The sequence below is a fragment of the Oncorhynchus mykiss genome, chromosome 27 (assembly GCF_013265735.2).
Source record: "Oncorhynchus mykiss isolate Arlee chromosome 27, USDA_OmykA_1.1, whole genome shotgun sequence".
NCBI lineage: Eukaryota > Metazoa > Chordata > Actinopteri > Salmoniformes > Salmonidae > Oncorhynchus > Oncorhynchus mykiss.
In genome coordinates, this window is record NC_048591.1 from 21,315,762 (window position 1) to 21,335,385 (window position 19,624).

Here is a 19,624-nt window from a genome sequence, read left to right on the forward strand (position 1 = left end):
GGAAAATCTTGTGCAATACACTGACGTATGTCTTGTATTCAAGATCCTAAATGGCCTGGCTCCCCCTCCACTCAGTATTTTTGTTAAACAGAAAACCCAAACATATGGCAGCAGATCCACAAGGTCTGCCATGAGAGGTGACTGTATAGTTCCCTTAACGAAAAGCACCTTTAGTAAATCCGCTTTCTCTGTGAGAGCTTCCCATGTCTGGAATACACTGCCATCAGACACACATAACTGCACCACATATCACACTTTCACAAAATGCTTGAAGACATGGCTAAAGGTCAATCAGATTTGTGAACATGGTCCCTAGCTGTGTGTTGCCTCTTTCCATGTTGTCTGTTGTCTGTAGCTTGTGGTGTGTGGAAACACTTAGTTGCTTTTATGAATTTTGTCTTGCTGCTTTTTGTTCTATGTTGCTATGTCTGTATGCTACGTCTTGCTCGTCCTATGTTGCTCTGTCTGTATGCTATGTCTTGCTTGTCCTATGTTTCTATTGTCTATACTGTAATTGTTTTTAATAACCTTCCCAGGGACTGCGGTTGAAAATTATAAAACCGGCACTTTTACTGAAACGTTGATTAATGTGCAGTCCCTGTAAATAAAAATAAACTCAAACTCAATAAGAGTCCAAAGTTCATACCATTCACAACCAAAGCTCACGCTGATGTTGACTTCGTTCTGTAGTTATTATCTGAACCATTCTGACATCGGACCGTAGTCCTCACATCCTCAGAACAGGAGGTTATATTGTCGTCAAGGCTTTATATAGTGGAGCGAGAAGGGTGTGTCTGAAAAGTTTTATAACCCATGACTATTCACAGGGGCGGGCCACTGATTGAGCAGAGCCCTAACCTTATGAAAACCCAATTCTCACATTTTAGAAGCTAAAATCACATTTCATCCCATCACGAATAATTTAATATTCAAACATTTAAATTGAACAACAATTCCATGTGAATCCGATAACTCTGATGTGTAGACTTTCCACTGTAGAGTTTGTCATCTTATCATTGATGAGAATGTCTCAGATGACAACCGAACTGACATCATATTCATTAAGTACCACCGCATATGTTCAATTGGTCGGATTACCAGAATATAGTTAATTTCCCAAAACCTTCTGATGTTCCCAGAATCTATATGTTAATCAAGGGGTTTGCAAATGTAACATCAGTAGGGTAGAGAGAGGAAAAATGGGGGGGAAGAGGTATTTATGACTATCATAAACCTACCCCCAGGCCAACGTCATGACACCAGTCATGAAGAAATTATACATGGGTCAGTTATCATCAGCATCCCAAATGGCACCCTGTTTCCTATATAGTGCACTTATTTTGATATGGGTACTGGTCAAAAGGACTGCACTACATAGGGAATAGAGTGTAATTTTGGGATGCTCCCATCATTATCGTGGCACCTATCAGCCACGACTAATCTTGTCTCTCACTTCTCTATCAACAGAGCTGTGTGCATTTGTTTGCCTGTCATATTGAGTTCCATCAAAGGACAAGCTGGCACTTGTGTTAGTGCACAAAGACAGGACATTGTTTACCCAACTCATACAACAAAGCTTCAGCAGTTCAGTTGTAACTGTGGGTCCTCTACATTTTTCAAGTCACATGAACAGTGATTTTCAGAGGTAGCAAGAATCAGGTATTCCAAATTAAAGATATGCATAGATACTTTCAGAAAAGGGCAGCTGCAGTATTTGATGAAATGGCAAGAGTTGTTTTGGCAACAGAAAGAAGCATATCGGACAGGAATGTTGTGTAAGTGTCCTTCCCCCATTTAAGGCATGTCTTCTTACCTGAAGAGTAGGACAGACAGTATCAGGAGCAGAAGTACTAGTAAGACAATGAGCAGGAGATATATTCTGTCCTTATGTTGCGCCCTCTGTCACACACAACCTGTGGTCATGCGGCTGGTTCCTTTGATGACCATGCCACACGGTGGTTAATTAACAGACAGCTTTGCTCCTCTTTGAAGCCCGGAGACCTCGAGCTTAATGTCACGTTGTCTTGTTAGCGAAGGATTTAAATGCATGCAAGACACTATTCAAGAGCAATTAAATAACATGCCAGTTAACGTTGGTATGTCTAGTCTGTAAAATCTGATAACTAAATTACACTTTGCTAGCTCTAGGGCCAGACTGTGGTAAGCTAACGTTCGCTAACGTACCTGTCACAAAAAAGTTTGAAGGAAACGATGACGTTAGCTAGCTGGCTAAGATGGAACGCTAGCAATGGTTCACCGTATCGAGTAGCGAGTTAGCTAACTATACTCACATCACTAACAGTAGTCAGTTACTAGCTAACTAACGTTAGTTGGCTAGGTAAATAGCCTCGTAACATTAGCTAGCTACCGCGTCAATTGAAACCAATGTTGGCAAACTTGGTAATTAGGGGGCTAGCTAACAAGTATTATCCCCTTTTCAGCTTGTCGAAAATCTGAATGTGTCAAATGTTCTCATCCCGCCCGGAGGGTTCTTATCTTCATTACATTTTCAGTGGCAAAGCAGCATCAGCATCATCTTCTAGGTGTGTTGTCTACACTGTAAACAGAGGCGCGATGAGAAAAAAAACAACCAAAAAGTCAATGGTCGACTAATTTGTAACCCGGAGTATGAAACGCCTCACACTCAACCCACCTTTCACCTAGCCACATTGCACTTAATCTTTTTCAATCAGTGAACAATTATTTACCATGCTTCTCCCTTTATTATGCAGCATAACCACTCAAGAACAGCTAGTTTAAAAATGAACTAGACACTTTCTTATTCAGTGTCATTCATCTCATGCCAAAGAAAGGGGATCACTAGAAAATGGTAGTTGGAGTGAGTTGTTAGCAAAGGTGAGGCAATTCTCCCATCTTCAAGAAAATGTTCATGCCATCCCCTTTTGATATTGCTCAGTTTGATTTTCCCATATTATAGTTCAATGAGCATGACATGACACAGCTTCTACACCACAAGAGATATGCATATACCCCCTCGTTTCATTGTTTTTTCAACCAAGGGCCGCCCACCAATGTCTGCACATTTCACAAAACTTTACCTACAATTTGGCAGTGTGAGGACTTCACATGGATATTACTCTTCACCATAAATGCACTGTTCTCATGAAGTCACAGGTATTAGTGTTTTACTCATGTCATTGAGCTGAAGAGGTACAATTATTTTCAATGCATACACAAACAAGGTTAATATAAGTGGTCTATGATCATCAAGCGTCTGCCACAGTATGACTCAAATACAGCTACACTTTCAGTCTCATTCTAAGCATCTCAAAATAACACTTCTGGTTGAGTAAAATCTACTGACATTGTGCCGCTGGAAGGGTAATGCCATATATGGGGCAAAAGGTTGGAAATGTCCAGAAGACCCATGATGGCTAAGCTATGTTCTTCACACTTATGCTGAAGCCTTCTGCTTGTTGTGCTTGGCAAACCAGTCATCGCTTTTATCTTCAGCCATAGCCTGAAAATAAATTAGGGTAAAAGATTAAGAGCATGTACTCTGTGATAATGCAAAGTATTGTTTCATTTGTATAATATTTCTAAATACCAACCTTATCCAGCAATGCATTTCCACTGGGGTCCATCTGGGAGAGTTGTCTGAATGCCTCATCTCCCACAAAGCAGATCTCATGGGCATCCTAGAAGACAGATGACCAGAGTTATGTGAGAATTTATAATGAATCAAGTCTACCCATGTTAATAATTTGGTAAGGCACTCACTGGATCAGCCAAAATGACCACTTCTACTGTTGCCTTCCCAGGGGTGTCCAGGCTAATCAAGGGAGTAAGGATTTTCTGGTTCTCTTTTGTCATCAGGGCTTCAAGATCTGCCAACTAAAAATAATAAAACAAATAGTTGAATATTGCTTTCTGTGTGCATGTATGTAAAGAATCAGTGGGGCAAATAATTTAAGAATTTAAAGCATTGTATAGACCACTTTGTTTTGCTAACTTTGCCGCACAAGGGCGATGTGCGCAAGTTGGTGGCAGAACAAGGGGGAGTTTTTAATAGAACGGCAGAAAAAAATAGCCTCTATTTACAGTGGCTTACGAAAGTATTCACCCCCGCTGGCATTTTTCCTATTTTGTTGCCTTACAACCTGGTATTAAAATTGATTTTTGGGGGGTTTGTATCATTAGATTTACACAACATGCCTACCACTTTGAAGATGCAAAATATTTGTGAAACAAACAAGAAATAAAATACAAAAAAAATTCTGAAAACTTGAGCGTGCATAACTATTCACCCCCCCCCCCCCCCCCCCCCTTTAAAGTCAGTACTTTGTAAAGCCACCTTTTGCAGCAATTATAGCTGCAAGTCTCTAGGGGTGTCTATAAGCTTGGCACATCTAGCCACTAGGATTTTTGCCCATTCTGCAAGGCAAAACTGCTCCAGCTCCTTCAAGTTGGATGGGTTCCGCTGGCGTACAGCAATCTTTAAATCATACCACAGATTCTCAATTGGATTGAGGTCTGGGCTTTGACTAGCCATTTCAAAACATTTAAATGTTTGCCCTTAAACCAGTCAAGTGTTGCTTTAGCAGTATGCTTAGGGTCATTGTCCTGCTGGAAGGTGAACCTCTGTCCCAGTGTCAAATCTCTGGAAGACAAACAGGTTTCCCTCAAGAATTTCCCTGTACATAGCACCACCCATCATTCCTTCAATTCGGACCAGTTTCCCGGTCCCTGCCGATGGTGTTCTCGGGGTGATGAGAGGTGTTGGATTTGCGCCAGAAATAGCGTTGTCCTTGATGGCCAAAAAGCTCAATTTTAGTCTCATCTGACCAGAGTACCTTCTTCCATATGTTTGGGGACTCTCCCACATGTGTGTTTGCTTATTTTTTTATTTAAGCAATGGCTTTTTTTTTGGCCACTTCCGTAAAGCGGTCCTATGGACAGATACTCCAATCTCGAGCTGTGGAGCTTTACAGCTCCTTCAGGGTTATCTTTCGTCTCTTTGTCGCCTCTCTGATTAATGCCCTCCTTGCCTGGTCCATGAGATTTGGTGGGCAGCCCTCTCTTGGCAGGTTTGTTGTGCCATATTCTTTTCATTTTTTAAATAAATGGATTTAATGGTGCTCCATGGGATGTTCAAAGTTTTGGATATTTTTTTATAACCCAACCCTAATTTGTCCCTTTGTCCCTGACCTGTTTGTACTTCTCCAGAACTTTGACCCTTACCTGTTTGGAGAACTCCTTGGTCTTCCTGGTGCCGCAGACTCTAGGGCCTTTCAGAACAGGTGTATATATACACTGAGAACATGTGACAGATCATGTGACACTTAGATTGCACACAGGTGGACTTTATTTAACTAATTATGTGACTTCTGAAGGTAATTGGTTGCACCAGATCTTATTTAGGGGCTTCATAGCAAAGGGGGTGATGCACGCACCACTTTTCAATTTTGAAACTACACCAATTTGGACTATTTTGTGTATGTCCATTACATGAAATCCAAATAAAAATCACTTTAAATTACAGATTGTAATGCAACAAAATAGGAAAAACTCCAAGGGGGATGGATACTTTTGCAAGGCACTGTACGTTGCTTACGAGTGCAATTCACACTACTTTTGGATTATAATTGGATTTTAGTTTGTGTCATCATCACAAAATAAACTGCATTATACTTAAACACAAACTTCAACCAGTAAAATGGCTCTTTGGCTAGCTTTTGCTACAGCCTGTATCAATGAGCGTTAGTATTGTAGCTAACAACTGCTGCATGCAAAATAGTTATTTTGCTAAGATCACAACCAAATATAGTCTTAGTGACTGTTCAAGCAAGAATCAAAACATCATTGTATGCATATGAGAACCCAAAAAAGGCTTTGTTGAATGGGCGCAGATGGCGATGGCTTTCTTACTGCAGCCAAGAGCCGGGCGCATCTGCGCGTGACGTCAGTGTGTCATGTACTGGAAAAGGATCTATTACTTCACCTGCTCACGTGGACAAGAGAACGCTATCCGCCCGAAGGCTGTCCCATGATCTACTGTCCCACCAATGTTGTGAAGCTCTAGTTTACACTGCAAATATAGAGAAAAACACACACCTAGCATTAGCACCATCTTACTAATTCCTGCAAAAACACAGTTGCATTCTAAGTGTAGAACACAGGAGGCTGCTGAGGGGAGGAAGGCTCATAATGTCCGTAACGGAGCAAATGGAATGGCATCAACCACATGGAAACCTTTTGTTTGATGTATTTGATACCATTCCACTCCAGCCATTACCACGAGTTCGTCCTCCCCAATTAAGGTACCACCACGGACCTGAGTGTCTGCGAATCCCATCAGCACAGTCTTCTCCTCATGTCTCTCTATCACCTTCATCCCCAAAAGGGAGGACCAGTAGTGTGTTGATTTCTGCAGGTCAGACACTGCCAGACACACCTTCTGTACAGGATCTTTAACCAAGTGAAAAACAGATAAACATTCACAATATACAGGTACATGCCAATTTAAAGGAAACGAGGGACACAAAGTATTCTGAAAGCGGGTGCTTGCAAACAGGTGGGGTTCTTGAGTTAATTAAGCATTTAACATCCCATCATGCTTAGGGTCACGTATAAAAATGCTCAGTTGACCATTATTTTGGCTACTATGGCTAGCAGAAGAGTTCTGTCTTTACTGAAGACTCATCTCTTCAGTGGGTCATATGATTGAGTGTAGTCTGGCCCAGGAGTGTGAAGGTGAACGGAAAGGCTCTGTTGCAACGAACCGCCCTTGCTATCTCTGCCTGGCCGGTTCCCCTCTCTCCACTGGGATTCTCTACCTCTAACCCTATTACAGGGGCTGAGTCACTGGCTTACTTACTGGTGCTCTTTCATGCCGTCCCTAGGAGGGGTGCGTCACTTGAGTGGGTTGAGTCACTGATGTGATCTTCCTGTCTGGGTTGGCGGCACTCCTGAGGTGATGACTTGCTGCACCCTCGACAACTACTGTGATTATTATTATTTGACCATGCTGGTCATTTATGAACATTGTGGCCATGTTCTGTTATCTCCGCCTGGCACAGCCAGATGAGGACTGGCCACCCCTCATAGCCTGGTTCCTCTCTAGGTTTCTTCCTAGGTTTTGACCTTTCTAGGGAGTTTTTCCTAGCCACCGTGCTTCTACATCTGCATTGCTTGCTGTTTGGGGTTTTAGGCTGGGTTTCTGTACAGCACTTTGAGATATCAGCTGATGTAAGAAGGGCTATATAAATACATTTGATCTGTGACTTTGAAAGAGGGCTATCAAAGGAGCATAGGGGTTTTAAAGGGTGTGTGTGTGTGTCAGTCACCAGATCTCAACCCAATTGAACACTTATGGGATATTCTGGAGTGGTGCTTGAGGCAGCATTTTCCACCACCATCAACAAAACACCAAATTATGGAATTTATTGTAGAAGAATGAAGGTCACATCCCTTCAATAAGTTCCAGACACTTGTAGAATCTATGCCAAGGCGCATTGAAGCTGTTCTATCAGGTTGTGGGGACTCAACACCCTATTAAAACACTATGTTAGTGTTTACTTTATTTTGGCAGTTACCTGAATATAAGGAGTATTCATATCTAGACTGGTTCCAGATCTGTTTGTGCTCTTGCTTACTCCATGTAAGCCAAACATGGCATGGCAAGGATTGGCATGATGGCACAAACAGACTGGTACCCAGGTTAATTCATTTTCTCCTGGACTTTAAAATAAACATGGTCTACTGCTCTACTTTACAGTATACTACAGCAATGATCTTCTGTGCAAAGCAATGTTGACCCACCATTAGGAGGCTGTTCTTTGTCCACCAGGTAGAAGCGATAACCTCCTGGAGCCTCAGCCAGATAGAGGGCCTTTCCAACCTCAATGAGGGGCCAACCAAGCCGCTTAGCATTACTGACAGCCTGGCTAGACTGCAGAGTTAGACCCTGAAATTGAGTTAGCATTGGGTTAAAAATAATATACATATATGGTTGTTAATGAACAACCATTCACTTACCAGGAAGTCATTGCCAAGGCGATATTCTCCCACTCCATAATTGTAGGTCAGCTCAGCCGCAAAGTGATCATCTTCTGGACCAAAGCCGACCATTGTCTTGCTCCATTTTCCATCATAAGGGCTTAACTCACACAAGCAAGTAGGGCATCATGAGAGAAGGAGTGACCGTATTGTTACAGTAATTCAAACAATCCATTTTCACAAGAGGTGTTTACAGACCAAAGTCCGTTTCAAGGGGAGGTTTGAACAGTAAAGTTGACAGCCTGCCTACCCATTACAAGTGGCCTTGCATCCTTCTTCAAACTCTTCGTGACGCAAAATCTGAAATCAAATCAGTGATTTTGACAAAACTGTGATCTAGTCCCCAATATCACGTGTTTACAGAACACTGAACAACATTGAGGAACAATCATAACAAAAGAATGCAACAGTGGTACACTCTGTGCAATGTTTGATGATGTTCTACGAAAGAGCTGAACATGTACCTTCATGCCGAGCACATCTCGGTAAAAGGTGGCCGTTTTTCTTCTGTCACCCACTTTGAAAACAAAATGCAAGGCTCGACTCGAAGCCATGTTCACCCGGTGAGTTTGCTATGTACTATACGATTATATATCACGCTCAGTTTGTGTACGTCGATTGAGGAGCCTTGCAATCGATTGCTCTGGTATCGATTCTATGGAAGACAACATTTTCGGTACACTTAAAATTATTTGCAACTCAATCGCAGATCCAAAATCTATCTCAAGATAACGAAGAGTATTTAAATTAAAAGTTAAGCATCTAATATTGTTTTACAAATCAGTATTACCAACATAAAATATGTTTTACTTGGATTACCCACCCCCCTTTATAATGGTATAAACCAACCAATCGTCATACTGTCGAACGTTATCACTCTCTCTTCTTACTGTTGTAGCAAATATGGCGGCGTTCGTGAGAGGCATGTTTTGGCATATTCTTGTAGCGGAACGAAGTAATATTCTGAAAAAAAGTAACGACTGTATCGTAGATTCAAAGAGATACGTGCGAGCATTGAAAAGGAGGCCCGTGAAGGTGTTGTATCCTGATAGTGAGACGACCTCTCCAACATCGAAACAGAGGTCAGATCAAATAGTCAACAAGCAGTCTCAAAAAGTTGCGTCCAAAATGAGGGAGTCCACTGTCAACGCCATTTTAAAAAATGAGACCACTAATAAACGTGTTAGCAGCATGTCATGGAGTGCCAGAAATGGCAATGCATCCACAACGTCGGAACATACAACCAATCTGAAGGACCAACTAGGTGGCCTCAAATTCGAAAGGGCCTTACCTGGTGACAAAAGATTGGCGTAAGTCTCAGTGCATGTTGGCTATCGACCCTATGTTTAATGTTAGTTGAGTGAATATATCCTATTTAATTATAGTGGCCAGTAGAGGTCTAGTAACTACGGGATTGTTATGTATGTTTGCATGTAGGCTTAGTTTGTTAGCTGATGTTCAGCCCAGATATCATGACCTCTTTTACCCTCTCTCCATCTCCCAGGAGGGTAGTGAGTGTGGCTTGCTCCAGGACGTTTCGGGAGCACCAGGGTAAGATCCTGTTGGAGGGGAGACGCCTGATCTGCGATGCCCTGGCTGCTGGAGCCAACCCTCAGATGGTGTTCTTCAGTTCTGTGGACAGACTGTGTGATCTCCCCTTGGACAAACTGAAGCGGGCCACTCTGGTCAAAGTCAAGTTTGAGGACATCAAGATCTGGTCTGACCTTGTAGCTCCACAAGGAGTGATAGGTATGATGGGCTGCATGTTTTCATTTTCAGAATGCTTTTGAAGTTCTACATATATTGTTGAGAATGAGTACTGTATATTGACAACGCTTACCCCTTGTAGCCATATTTTCTCGGCCAGACCCATCCCGGCTGACATTCCCTCAGGACCAGCGTGGTCAGTCTGTGCCGCTGTCCCTGATCTGCGACAACGTGCGGGACCCTGGGAACCTGGGCACCATCCTGCGCTGTGCTGTTGCTGCAGGCTGCCACAATGTCCTGCTCACCAAGGGTATGTCATGATGATAAGCTGGGAATGGGCATAATCCAAGTCCATGATACCATTTCGAGTGGAGCTGATAGAGGAATTGCTGTGTATAAACCTGTGCACTACTCTGAATGTGTCTTTCACTAAGTATCTTGTGTATGTCTATTTTCACAGGTTGTGTGGACGCTTGGGAACCTAAGGTGCTGCGAGCAGCGATGGGTGCCCATTTCCGCCTTCCCATCTTCCCCAGCTTGGACTGGGACGACATTCAAAACCAGCTGCCAAAGTTGGTGACTGTTCATGTGGCAGATAACTGCAGTGGCTCTGAGAGAGAAGTAGCTGAGGAAGCAAACCAGTCCAACAAACCTTCAAAGATGGGGGAATATGGATGGGTGAGTAGCAGGCCTAATTGTAAAGACATGCGCTATAAGGAATATGAATCAGATTTCGACTATAAGGAATATGAATCAGATTTCGACTCCGAACTGTCACTTCCAAGACTGGAGACCAAGTTGTACCATGAGGGCTGGGCTCAGGGGAACACTGGTCTTGTGATAGGTGGAGAGACCCATGGACTAAGTCTAGAGGCTGTCCAATTGGCTGAGAAAACTGCCGGTCAAAGACTGTTTATCCCTGTGGTCCCTGGAGTGGACAGTCTCAACTCCGCCATGGCAGCCAGCATTCTCCTATTTGAAGGCAGAAGGCAACTGTTGAACCTAATGGAGACGTCTGGGAGGAAAGCTAAGTCTAAGGTGCAATTTCCATGATCCATCCATTTGGAGTGTAATGGACATGTTATTCCTGGTGTTGGTCACTTTTTCCATGCATACATTCTTGGCTGCACCTCATGTCAGACTGAATCATATGGATGGATTTAATTTCCATATTCAACTCTCAGCTAATAAATTAAGTAAAATGAGTGACACATTTCACATTGTGGAAATTCTGTGTTCTTTCCTGTCTGCATATTTCCTCTATTGTCTTCCAACATTCCTGCCAGTGTGGCTTTAGAAGCTTCACTTAGTCTCCACACGCAGTTGGCCTCTAGATTTCCTGTCAGTTGACTGCTTAATCTCTATACTGGACATGTGCTAAGTGTGTCTGTTTAGCAAGGGAAATAATCTGTCCATCTAACAGGCCTGAAAGCAATTATCATAGTAACCACAAGGTGGCACCTGAAGCAACTTGAGACCTTACTGAGAACATTTACTGTATGTTATGAAGTTGTACGGTTAAAAAAACAGTACTGCATGTGAAAGGTGTGAAATACTTAGTTTTCTTATACTGTAAACATATGGGTTGTGTACAAATGCCTGACAAAGAACAGTACACTTGATTTTGTTTTTTTAAATTAGAAATATAAATGGAAACTACATTTCTGGAGTCATTATATATAAATAATGCACACATGTAGAAGTGATACCAAGCTAATACTGTCTAAAATACATTTTCTCCCAATGGAATACAACTGGCCTCATGGATAGAGGAAGTTGACAACATAAGACAATAGTGCTTAACAGTGAATTTTAATGGCTGTGAAGTCATGACTAGAGACAACCAGGGAGTGACAAATGTGAATTCATACTTCCAACACTTAGTTGCTAAGGTGGATTTTAATGCCATTTTTGTGCCTTCAAAAATATCTGGCCTTTTCAATAGATGGGATCTTCACAGAAAATCCTCTTAAATGTCATGGTGGTTGAGATGGAAACTTAATTGGGTAGAGCTGACTATCACTCACTTCATTGTAGAACAAGACAAGTGAATAGTATTTGAAATCCCATGACACACAAAGCCAGATGCAATACAAAACAAAATTACCTTTTAAACCAGGGAAATCTTAACATTTATGCAGCACCTTTAAAACAGAAGAACATTAAGACAGTTACATTAAACTGAAGTTCAGGACATTTTCTGCACTGCATATTTGTAAATTACAACTATAGAACTTAGAAAATTTGTTGCAATCATTTTATTCTTTCTCAGCACATTTTGGAAAACAAAAGCAATGTGGGTTCAGCAAAGGTAATAAAGAGACATTGTGACATGTCAAGTCCATTGGGTCAACATTGTGTGGTTTCTTCTAGTTTCAAGAAATGCTAATAATGAAACTGATTTAAAAAAAGCTATTGGAAGCCAAAAAGCAACAGAATCTCCATATTACTGTAGGGGCTGTAGTCAATGCAAGGCACCACAGGAGAAGGAGAAGACTCCATGAGAGAAAGACATCTAAAAAAAGGTAATGTCTGTAAAAAGTGAGAACTTCCTCTGACAGAAAGGGGGGGGAGGAGGCTGGTGGTGGTAACTGGGAGGTCAGGGTTTGATGGGGGTTATGGGTTTCGGTCCCGTAGGTTTCTAGGTGTGTCCCCCAAATGGCACCTTGTCCCCTATATAGTGCATTGCTTTTCAAAAGTAGTGCACTATATAGGGAATAGGATGCCATTTGGGACACTGGCTAGGTGTGCTCTCTAAATGGGCTCTGGTTTGAGCTTCTCAGCCAGGAAGTCTTGGACAAAGGTCTCCACCACGGCCGGTGTGATCTCCTCCACGTCCTTAACGTACTTGGCCCGGGCAGACATGTCCAGGATGGTGAGCAGGGGTGCTGCCTCTGGGAGGTTGGTGTAGTCACGCAGGGAGTCACTCATGTCATCCTGGGAACACAGACGGGTCAGTCATGACCATATGACAATCTTGCCTACCAGCTGACTCTGTCAAACCTGTCTATATGCGGTAGCAATTATGCCTGGGAAATAAGTTATGACAATCACATGTGAAGTAGACTAGCCTACATATTATCAACAACAGTTTATCCTGTGTGTCATGCAAAAGCAATTGCTAGATAACTACTAACATCCTTATGAATGAATATAAAAACAATTGCTTCAATCAGTTATGACTTGATATTGGTAATAAAACTGGGACAGCACACAAGATGAACTATGCCACTTAATATTACTCATTCACAACTCAAGGTGATAGTCTCAATGTCTGCTTGGTTTTGAAGACTGGGGACCTCTCTTCTCTCCTCCTGCAGGCAGTGTGCCCAGCTAGCCAGGGTTCCATCATGCACCCCACTCTTGGGGGGGGATTACAAGGCTGGGAAGCTTCAGACACACATCACAGCGTGTTTGAATAGTGTATGCGTGGGAGGGAGGGAGAAAGAAAGAGGGAGTGTTGTATTACTTCATGCCTGGTGAGGAATAGTATAAAAGGGTGTGTGGTGGAGCTTTGACGACAGAGTTAGTCGGGACAGAACTGTCACTACCTGAATGTCTTTTTACAAGCCCTTTTACAAGCCCTCAAACACAGATCCCAGATCTCACCATTTAACAAATGGGAATTACAGATGGGGCCTAGAATAACTCACTATAACACCACAGCAGACAGGCAGCAGCTCCCCAGCCCACTCACTTGGAGGGGCAATCAATTATTCAGAGAGAAAATAACAGGCACTTTTTGGCAATACTTGCAATAGCATGTCATTTCAGTTAGTAAATCAACAAAGCTGCATTAGTTCCAGTCAGTCAAGACTTTTGTTGATTTATGTGAGGTCGCACATTTCAGCTGTCATTTAGCAGATGCTCTTATCTGCCGTGATAAGGCTTGTGTGTGTGTTTACCGTATGGAACCTACCTACTGCACAGCGACTTACAGAAGAAATTAGTGTTAAGTGCCTTCCTCAAGGGCACCGACAGATTTTTTTACCTAGTCAGCTCGGAGATTTGAACCAGCGACGTTTCGTTTAATGTCCCAACGCTCTTAACCGCTAGGCTACATGCCGCCAGACTAGTATCTAACGTCGACTGAGATGGTCTCTTGCTTCCTCATGACAGGATGAGCCGACTTCCCCTCAACTAAGCCCTCTGGGTGAGAGAGGCTTGATCGAAGATTGAAATTGTTCTTATGGAAAATATTATTTAAAAAATACAGATGTTACAGGGAACGACCACAGGGTGGCACTGTCACAAGATTGGCACTCATTAAATCACAGCTTTTCAAATGTTCCTGTCATCTGGCAAAATGGCAGTAAAACGATTCAAACTAAAAATTGATTAAACTGCACAATCAGCTCTCAGACCTCTTAAAGAGCAGCTTGGTCGATTTTCTACTTAAAATGGACAAGTATGTATGCCAACAAAGTTTGACCTCAACTTGTTGTAAACCTGCTAGCAGAACAGTTGAGTTATCCTGTGGCATGTAAAATCTGGAGAGCTCAATTCTTCTGAATCTCTAAAATCTGATCTAGGAGCAGAACATTCTTTCTGCTGAGTCTTAAACCTATTAAAGTTCATAAAAATATCCAAGAAAGTAATTGCTACACTTATGAGGATGATTCATGTAGCCACAAGCTCCATTCTCAATCTTTAAAAATCTGTGACTCCACACTGCAAGCTCAGTTTGAAGATACATCCTCGGGCATCGCCTTAGAAAGGAACCACAGAAAGAGAAACCACAGAGGAGTCTGTCAGCGTGGCCTCCCAGCCTCTTAGATATGAAGAGATGTAATCTCCCTGGCTGTCTTCTCTGTGGGAAGTCTTGCGTCTTCCTTTGTGTGGCTGCTAACCCTGTGTAAACTGTTCTTCATAAGAAGCAACCAGTCCAGCCGTGAAAGAAGGAGGGAGACAGAGAGAGAGGCCAGCCCCCGCCCTCTCCAGCCCAGTTCTGAACACAAAGAGTCGCTCTGCTATGTCTGGCCTGCAGTCACTGACTGACTGCCGTGATAAGGCTTGTGTGTGTGTTTACCGTATGGAACCTACCTACTGCACAATGTCAGGTAGAAGTCGACCGATTTATGATTTTTCAACGCCGATACCGATTATTGGAGGACCAAAAAAGCTGATATCGGCCAATTTTTATTTACGTATTTGTAATAATGACAATTACAACAATACCCAATATAATACATCAATAACATCAATTTAACCTCAAGTAAATAATTAAACATGTTCAATTTGGTTTAGATAATGCAAAAACAAAGTGTTGGAGAAGAAAGTAAAAGTGCAATATGTGCCATGTAAGAAGGCTAACATTTAAGTTCCTTGCTCAGAACATATGAAAGCTGGTGGTTCCTTTTAGCACAAATCTTAAATATTCCCAGGTAAGAAGTTTTAGGTTGTAGATATTATAGGAATTATAGGACTATTTCTCTCTATACGATTTGTATTTCATATACCTTTGACTATTGGATGTTCTTATAGGCACTTTAGTATTGCCAGTGTAACAGTACAGCTTCTGTCCCTCCTCGCTCCTACCTGGGCTGGAACCAGGAACACATCGACAACAGCCACCCTCGAAGCAGCGTTACCCATAGCTCCACAAGAGCTGCGGCTCTTGCAGAGCAAGGGGAACAACTACTTCAAGTCTCAGAGCGAGTGACGTTTGAAACACTATTAGCGCGCACCCTGCTAACTAGCTAGCCATTTCACATCGGTTACACCAGCCTAATCTCGGGAGTTGATAGGCTTGAAGTCAAACAGCGCAATGCTTGAAGCATTGCGAAGAGCTGCTGGCAAAACACACGAAAGTGCTGTTTGAATGAATGCTTACGAGCCTGCTTGTGCCTACCATCGCTCAGTCAGACTGCTCTTATCAAATCATAGACTTAGTTATAACATAATAACACAGAAATATGAGCCTTAGGTCATTAATATGGTCGAATCCGGAAACTATCATCTCAAACAAAACGTTTATTCTTTCAGTGAAATACGGAACCGTTCTGTATTTTATCTAACGGGTGGCAGCCATAAGTCTAAATATTCCTGTTACATTGCACAACCTTCAATGTTATGTCATAATTACGCAAAATTCGGGCAAACGAGCCAGGTGGCCCAAACTGTTGCATATACCCCGACTCTGTGTGCAATGAACGCAAGAGAAGTGACTCAATTTCACCTGGTTAGTATTGCCTGCTAACCTGGATTTCTTTTAGCTAAATATGCAGGTTTAAAAATATATACTTCTGTGTATTGATTTTAAGAAAGGCATTGATGTTTATGGTTAAGTACAGTCGTGCAACGATTGTGCTTTTTTCCACAAATGCGCTTTTGTTAAAGTTGGCTGTCGAGCCAGGCGGCCCAAACTGCTCCTTATACCCTGACTCTGTTGCAAGAGAAGTGACACATTATCCCTAGTTAAAATAAATTAATGTTAGCAGGCAATATTAACTAAATATGCAGGTTTAAAAATATATACTTGTGTATTAATTTTAAAAAAGGCATTGATGAGTATGGTTAGGTACACGTTGGCGCAACGTCAGTCCTTTTTCGCGAATGCGCACCGATTATGTGCAACGCAGGACACGCTAGATAAACTAGTAATATCAACCACGTGTGGTTAACTAGTGATTATGATTGATTGATTGTTTTTTTATAAGATAAGTTTAATGCTAGCTAGCAACTTACCTTGGCTTCTTACTGCATTCACGTAACAGGCAGGCTCCTCGTGGAGTGCAATGTAAGGCAGGTGGTTAGAGAGTTGGACTAGTTAATCGTAATGTTGCAAGATTGAATCCCCTAGCTGACAAGGTAAAAATCTGTCGTTCTGCCACTGAACAAGGCAGTTAACCCACTGTTCCTAGGCCGTCATTGAAAATAAGAATGTGTTCTTAACGGACTTGCCTAGTTAAATAAAGGTGTTAAAATTTTACAAATATTCAGCCAAATCGGTATCCAAAAATACCGATTTCCGATTATGAAAACTTGAAAATCGGTCGACCTCTGTCAGGTTTATTCTGCCCATTGTAGAGGGACTGTGGCATTCAACAGAGTAGATGACCGTCATCAGACAAGGACCTTCAAAGATAAGAAGCTCCCATTGGCCAGACGGCCTGGGCAGCAGCCTACTGATTGGTCAGCATGAGAGTTCTCCAGGTGTTGTAAAATTCAGGATACAATTGGCACAGCGATATGATTGGCTGAACAATCAGTCTGTATCAATGGGAGGCTGGAAACCCATGTCACTGAGAATCACTTTTTCAAAGGATAGGAAATAGGCCAGCTAGACCCTGTATGTTTACACACTTTGTAAGATAACGCCCTTGTAAAGCGCTGTTAGATCTTGTGAAAAGTGTTATATGTAACATATTATTTAATCAGTAGGTATATGGTTGTCCTAAATGACAGGGATTTGCCTGTGAGGATATTGGCTTCTTTTAATTGTTTAATTTCTTCTAACTGTTGAACTGTACTGCCAGTAAGGTAAACAGGAGACAAGTGTTTCTATAAACGCCACACTGCTTGGACATAAATAACTAGTGGAGGCCAACCTGTCTGGCTCACAACAGTGTGACACAGGCCTCGACCTTTGAACCCTGGGGTCAGGGAGGTTAGCAGGTGAGACTGGCGGCAGACTAAACTATTGTCAGGATCTCCTATTCCTGGTTATACCTGGGAAGAGTCAAGGCAAAGACAACAACTAGACCCTAAATATCCCATTGAGTCAATTATATAGAAAATAGTCAATAAAATAAAAAATAATATACACAAAAGTATGTGGATGTAACCGATGTGAAATGGCTAGCTAGTTGGCAGGGTGCGCGCTAATAGCGTTTCTATGTGTGCAGAGGATCCCTGGTTTGAGCCCAGGTAGGGGCGAGGAGAGGGACGGAAGCAATACTGTCACATTGATGCTGTTGACCCAGATCACTGGTTGCTGCAGAAAAGGAGGAGGTCAAAAGGGGGGTGAGTGTAACCGATGTGAAATGGCTAGCTAGTTAGCGGAGTGCTCACTAATAGCGTTTCAATCGGTGACGTCACTCGCTCTGAGACCTTGAAGTAGTTGTTCCCCTTGGGTAATGATGCTTTGAGAGTGGCTGTTATCTATGTGTGCAGAGGTTCCCTGGTTCAAGCCCAAGTAGGGGCGAGGAGAGGGACGGAAGCAATACTGTTACATGGACACCCCTTCAACTTAGTGGATTCGGCTATTTCAGCCACACTGGTTGCTGACAGGTAGACAAACATTGGCAGTAGAATGGTCTAACTGAAGAGCTCAGTGACATTCAACGGGGCACCGTCATAGGATGCCACCTTTCCAACAGGTCAGTTAATAAAATGTCTTCCCTGCTAGAGTTGCTCCGGTCAACTGTAAGTGCTGTTATTGTGAAGTGGAAACGTTGAGGAGCAACAAAGGCTCAGTTGCGAAGTGGTAGGCCACACAAGCTCACAGAACCAGACAGTGCTGAAGCGAGTAAAAATACTCACTACCGAGTTCCAAACTGGCTCTGGAAGCAAAATCAGCACAAGAACTGTTCGTCGGGAGTTTTATATAATGAGTTCCCATTACTGAGCAGCCGCACACAAGCCTAAGATCATCATGCCCAATGCCAAGTGTTGGCTGGAGTGTTGTAAAGCTTGCTGCCATTGGAATCTGTGTTTGGTGGATGCCAGGAGAACGCTACCTGCCCAAATGCATAGTGCAAACTAAAATTTGGTGGAGGAGGAATAATGGTCTCATAATAGTTCCAGTGAAGGGAAATCTTGACACTACAGCATACAATGACATTGTAGACAATTCTCTAATTCCAACTTTGTGGCAACAGTTTGGGGAAGGCCCTTTCCTGTTTCAGCATGAAAATGCCCCTGTGCACAAAGCGAGGTCCATACAGAAATGGTTTGTCGAGAGCGGTGTGGAATAACTTTTTTAAATGCAATTTTTAATTTGACCTTTTATTTAACTAGGCAAGTCAGTTAAGAACAAATTCTTATTTACAATGACGGCCTACCAAAAGGCAAAATACCTCCTGCAGGGATGGGGGCTGTGATTAAAATAAATATAGGGCAAAACACACATCACGACAAGAGAGACAACACTACATAAAGAGAACTTGACTGGCCTGCTTAGTGCCCTGGCCTCAACCCCATCGAACACCTTTGGGATGAATTGGGCGTGCCTACTGCGAGCCAGGCCTAATCGACCAACATCAGTGCCCGACCTCACTAATGCTCTTGTGGCTGAATTGAAGCAAGTCCCCGCAGCAATGTTCCAACATCTTGTGGAAAGCCTTCCCAGAAGAGTGGAGGCTGTTATAGCAGCACAGGGGGGGACCAACTCCATATTAATGCCCATGATTTTGGAATGAAATGTTCAAGGAGCAGTTGTCCACATACTTCTGGTCATGTAGTGTACTGATAGAAACATTTATAAATTACAGTAGACATCTTTATTGCAATCACACATCAATCAATCCCCATTCATTTTCTGTGTGAATAGGGTGTCTTCCAATTGTCCTACTGTAGGTTGCCAGTCAGTTTCTCTCAGCCCCTGTGTGACATAGCGGGGTAATGAGATCCCCTCATTTTCTGCAGGCCAGGCTCTCCCTGTGGGTCTGCCAGCATAGTGCTGTCTCACTGATAAACCTTCCCCAGCAGCTGGCAGACAGGGCCTGGTCTAGCCACATGCAGGCAGGCCTCAAGAAGGCCAGGGCCCTGTAGGCTGCATGGGGGTCCATCATGTATAACAGAGAGCCCAATATAACAGAGCCCAATGGGTCCATGGCAGGGAGTGATATCTAACAGGGTATACACAGGCTGCATCCAAAATGGTACCCTATTCCCCATAGAGCTCTGGTAAAAAGTAATGCACTATATAGGGAGTTGGGTGCCATTTGGGACTATC

The 19,624-nt window shown here is 42.7% G+C and overlaps 3 protein-coding genes across 3 annotated transcripts in view; 1 reads left to right on the top strand and 2 right to left on the bottom strand.

Moving 5' to 3' along the window:
• Positions 1-2,703: 2,703 nt before the first annotated feature.
• On the bottom strand, positions 2,704-8,664 carry LOC110507769 (glyoxalase domain-containing protein 4). The gene is made up of 9 exons (XM_021587997.2): positions 8,484-8,664; positions 8,270-8,319; positions 7,999-8,119; positions 7,783-7,927; positions 6,296-6,429; positions 5,963-6,049; positions 3,742-3,855; positions 3,573-3,659; positions 2,704-3,481 (listed from the first exon to the last, which is right to left on the bottom strand). Exons 1-9 carry the CDS (start codon positions 8,571-8,573, stop codon positions 3,416-3,418), a joined length of 894 nt encoding a protein of 297 aa, XP_021443672.1. The 5' UTR covers positions 8,574-8,664; the 3' UTR covers positions 2,704-3,415.
• A 223-nt stretch (positions 8,665-8,887) lies between these two features.
• On the top strand, positions 8,888-10,942 carry mrm3a (mitochondrial rRNA methyltransferase 3a). Its single transcript, XM_021587996.2, has 4 exons — positions 8,888-9,329; positions 9,524-9,768; positions 9,869-10,036; positions 10,187-10,942. The coding sequence occupies exons 1-4, from the start codon at positions 8,923-8,925 to the stop codon at positions 10,777-10,779; spliced, it is 1,413 nt and encodes a 470-aa protein (XP_021443671.2). The 5' UTR covers positions 8,888-8,922; the 3' UTR covers positions 10,780-10,942.
• A 579-nt stretch (positions 10,943-11,521) lies between these two features.
• LOC110507127 (nucleoredoxin) overlaps positions 11,522-19,624 on the bottom strand; it is an 86,482-nt gene continuing 78,379 nt past the window's right edge. The window contains exon 8 of the mRNA XM_036965791.1: positions 11,522-12,663. Coding sequence (XP_036821686.1) covers positions 12,481-12,663 — 183 coding nt within the window. The 3' untranslated portion in view covers positions 11,522-12,480. The remainder of the gene's footprint in view (positions 12,664-19,624) is intronic.

Coding starts and splice junctions, on each gene's coding strand:
- LOC110507769 (XM_021587997.2), bottom strand. CDS start 8,573: ATGGCTTCGAGTCGAGCCTTGCATTTTGTTTTCAAAGTGGGTGACAGA. Junction 7,928..7,998: donor GCCTTGGCAATGACTTCCTG/GTAAGTGAATGG, acceptor ACTCAATTTCAG/GGTCTAACTCTGCAGTCTAG. Junction 3,856..5,962: donor TCTCTTGTCCACGTGAGCAG/GTGAAGTAATAG, acceptor TATTATTTTTAG/TTGGCAGATCTTGAAGCCCT.
- mrm3a (XM_021587996.2), top strand. CDS start 8,923: ATGGCGGCGTTCGTGAGAGGCATGTTTTGGCATATTCTTGTAGCGGAA. Junction 9,330..9,523: donor CCTGGTGACAAAAGATTGGC/GTAAGTCTCAGT, acceptor TCCATCTCCCAG/GAGGGTAGTGAGTGTGGCTT. Junction 10,037..10,186: donor CAATGTCCTGCTCACCAAGG/GTATGTCATGAT, acceptor CTATTTTCACAG/GTTGTGTGGACGCTTGGGAA.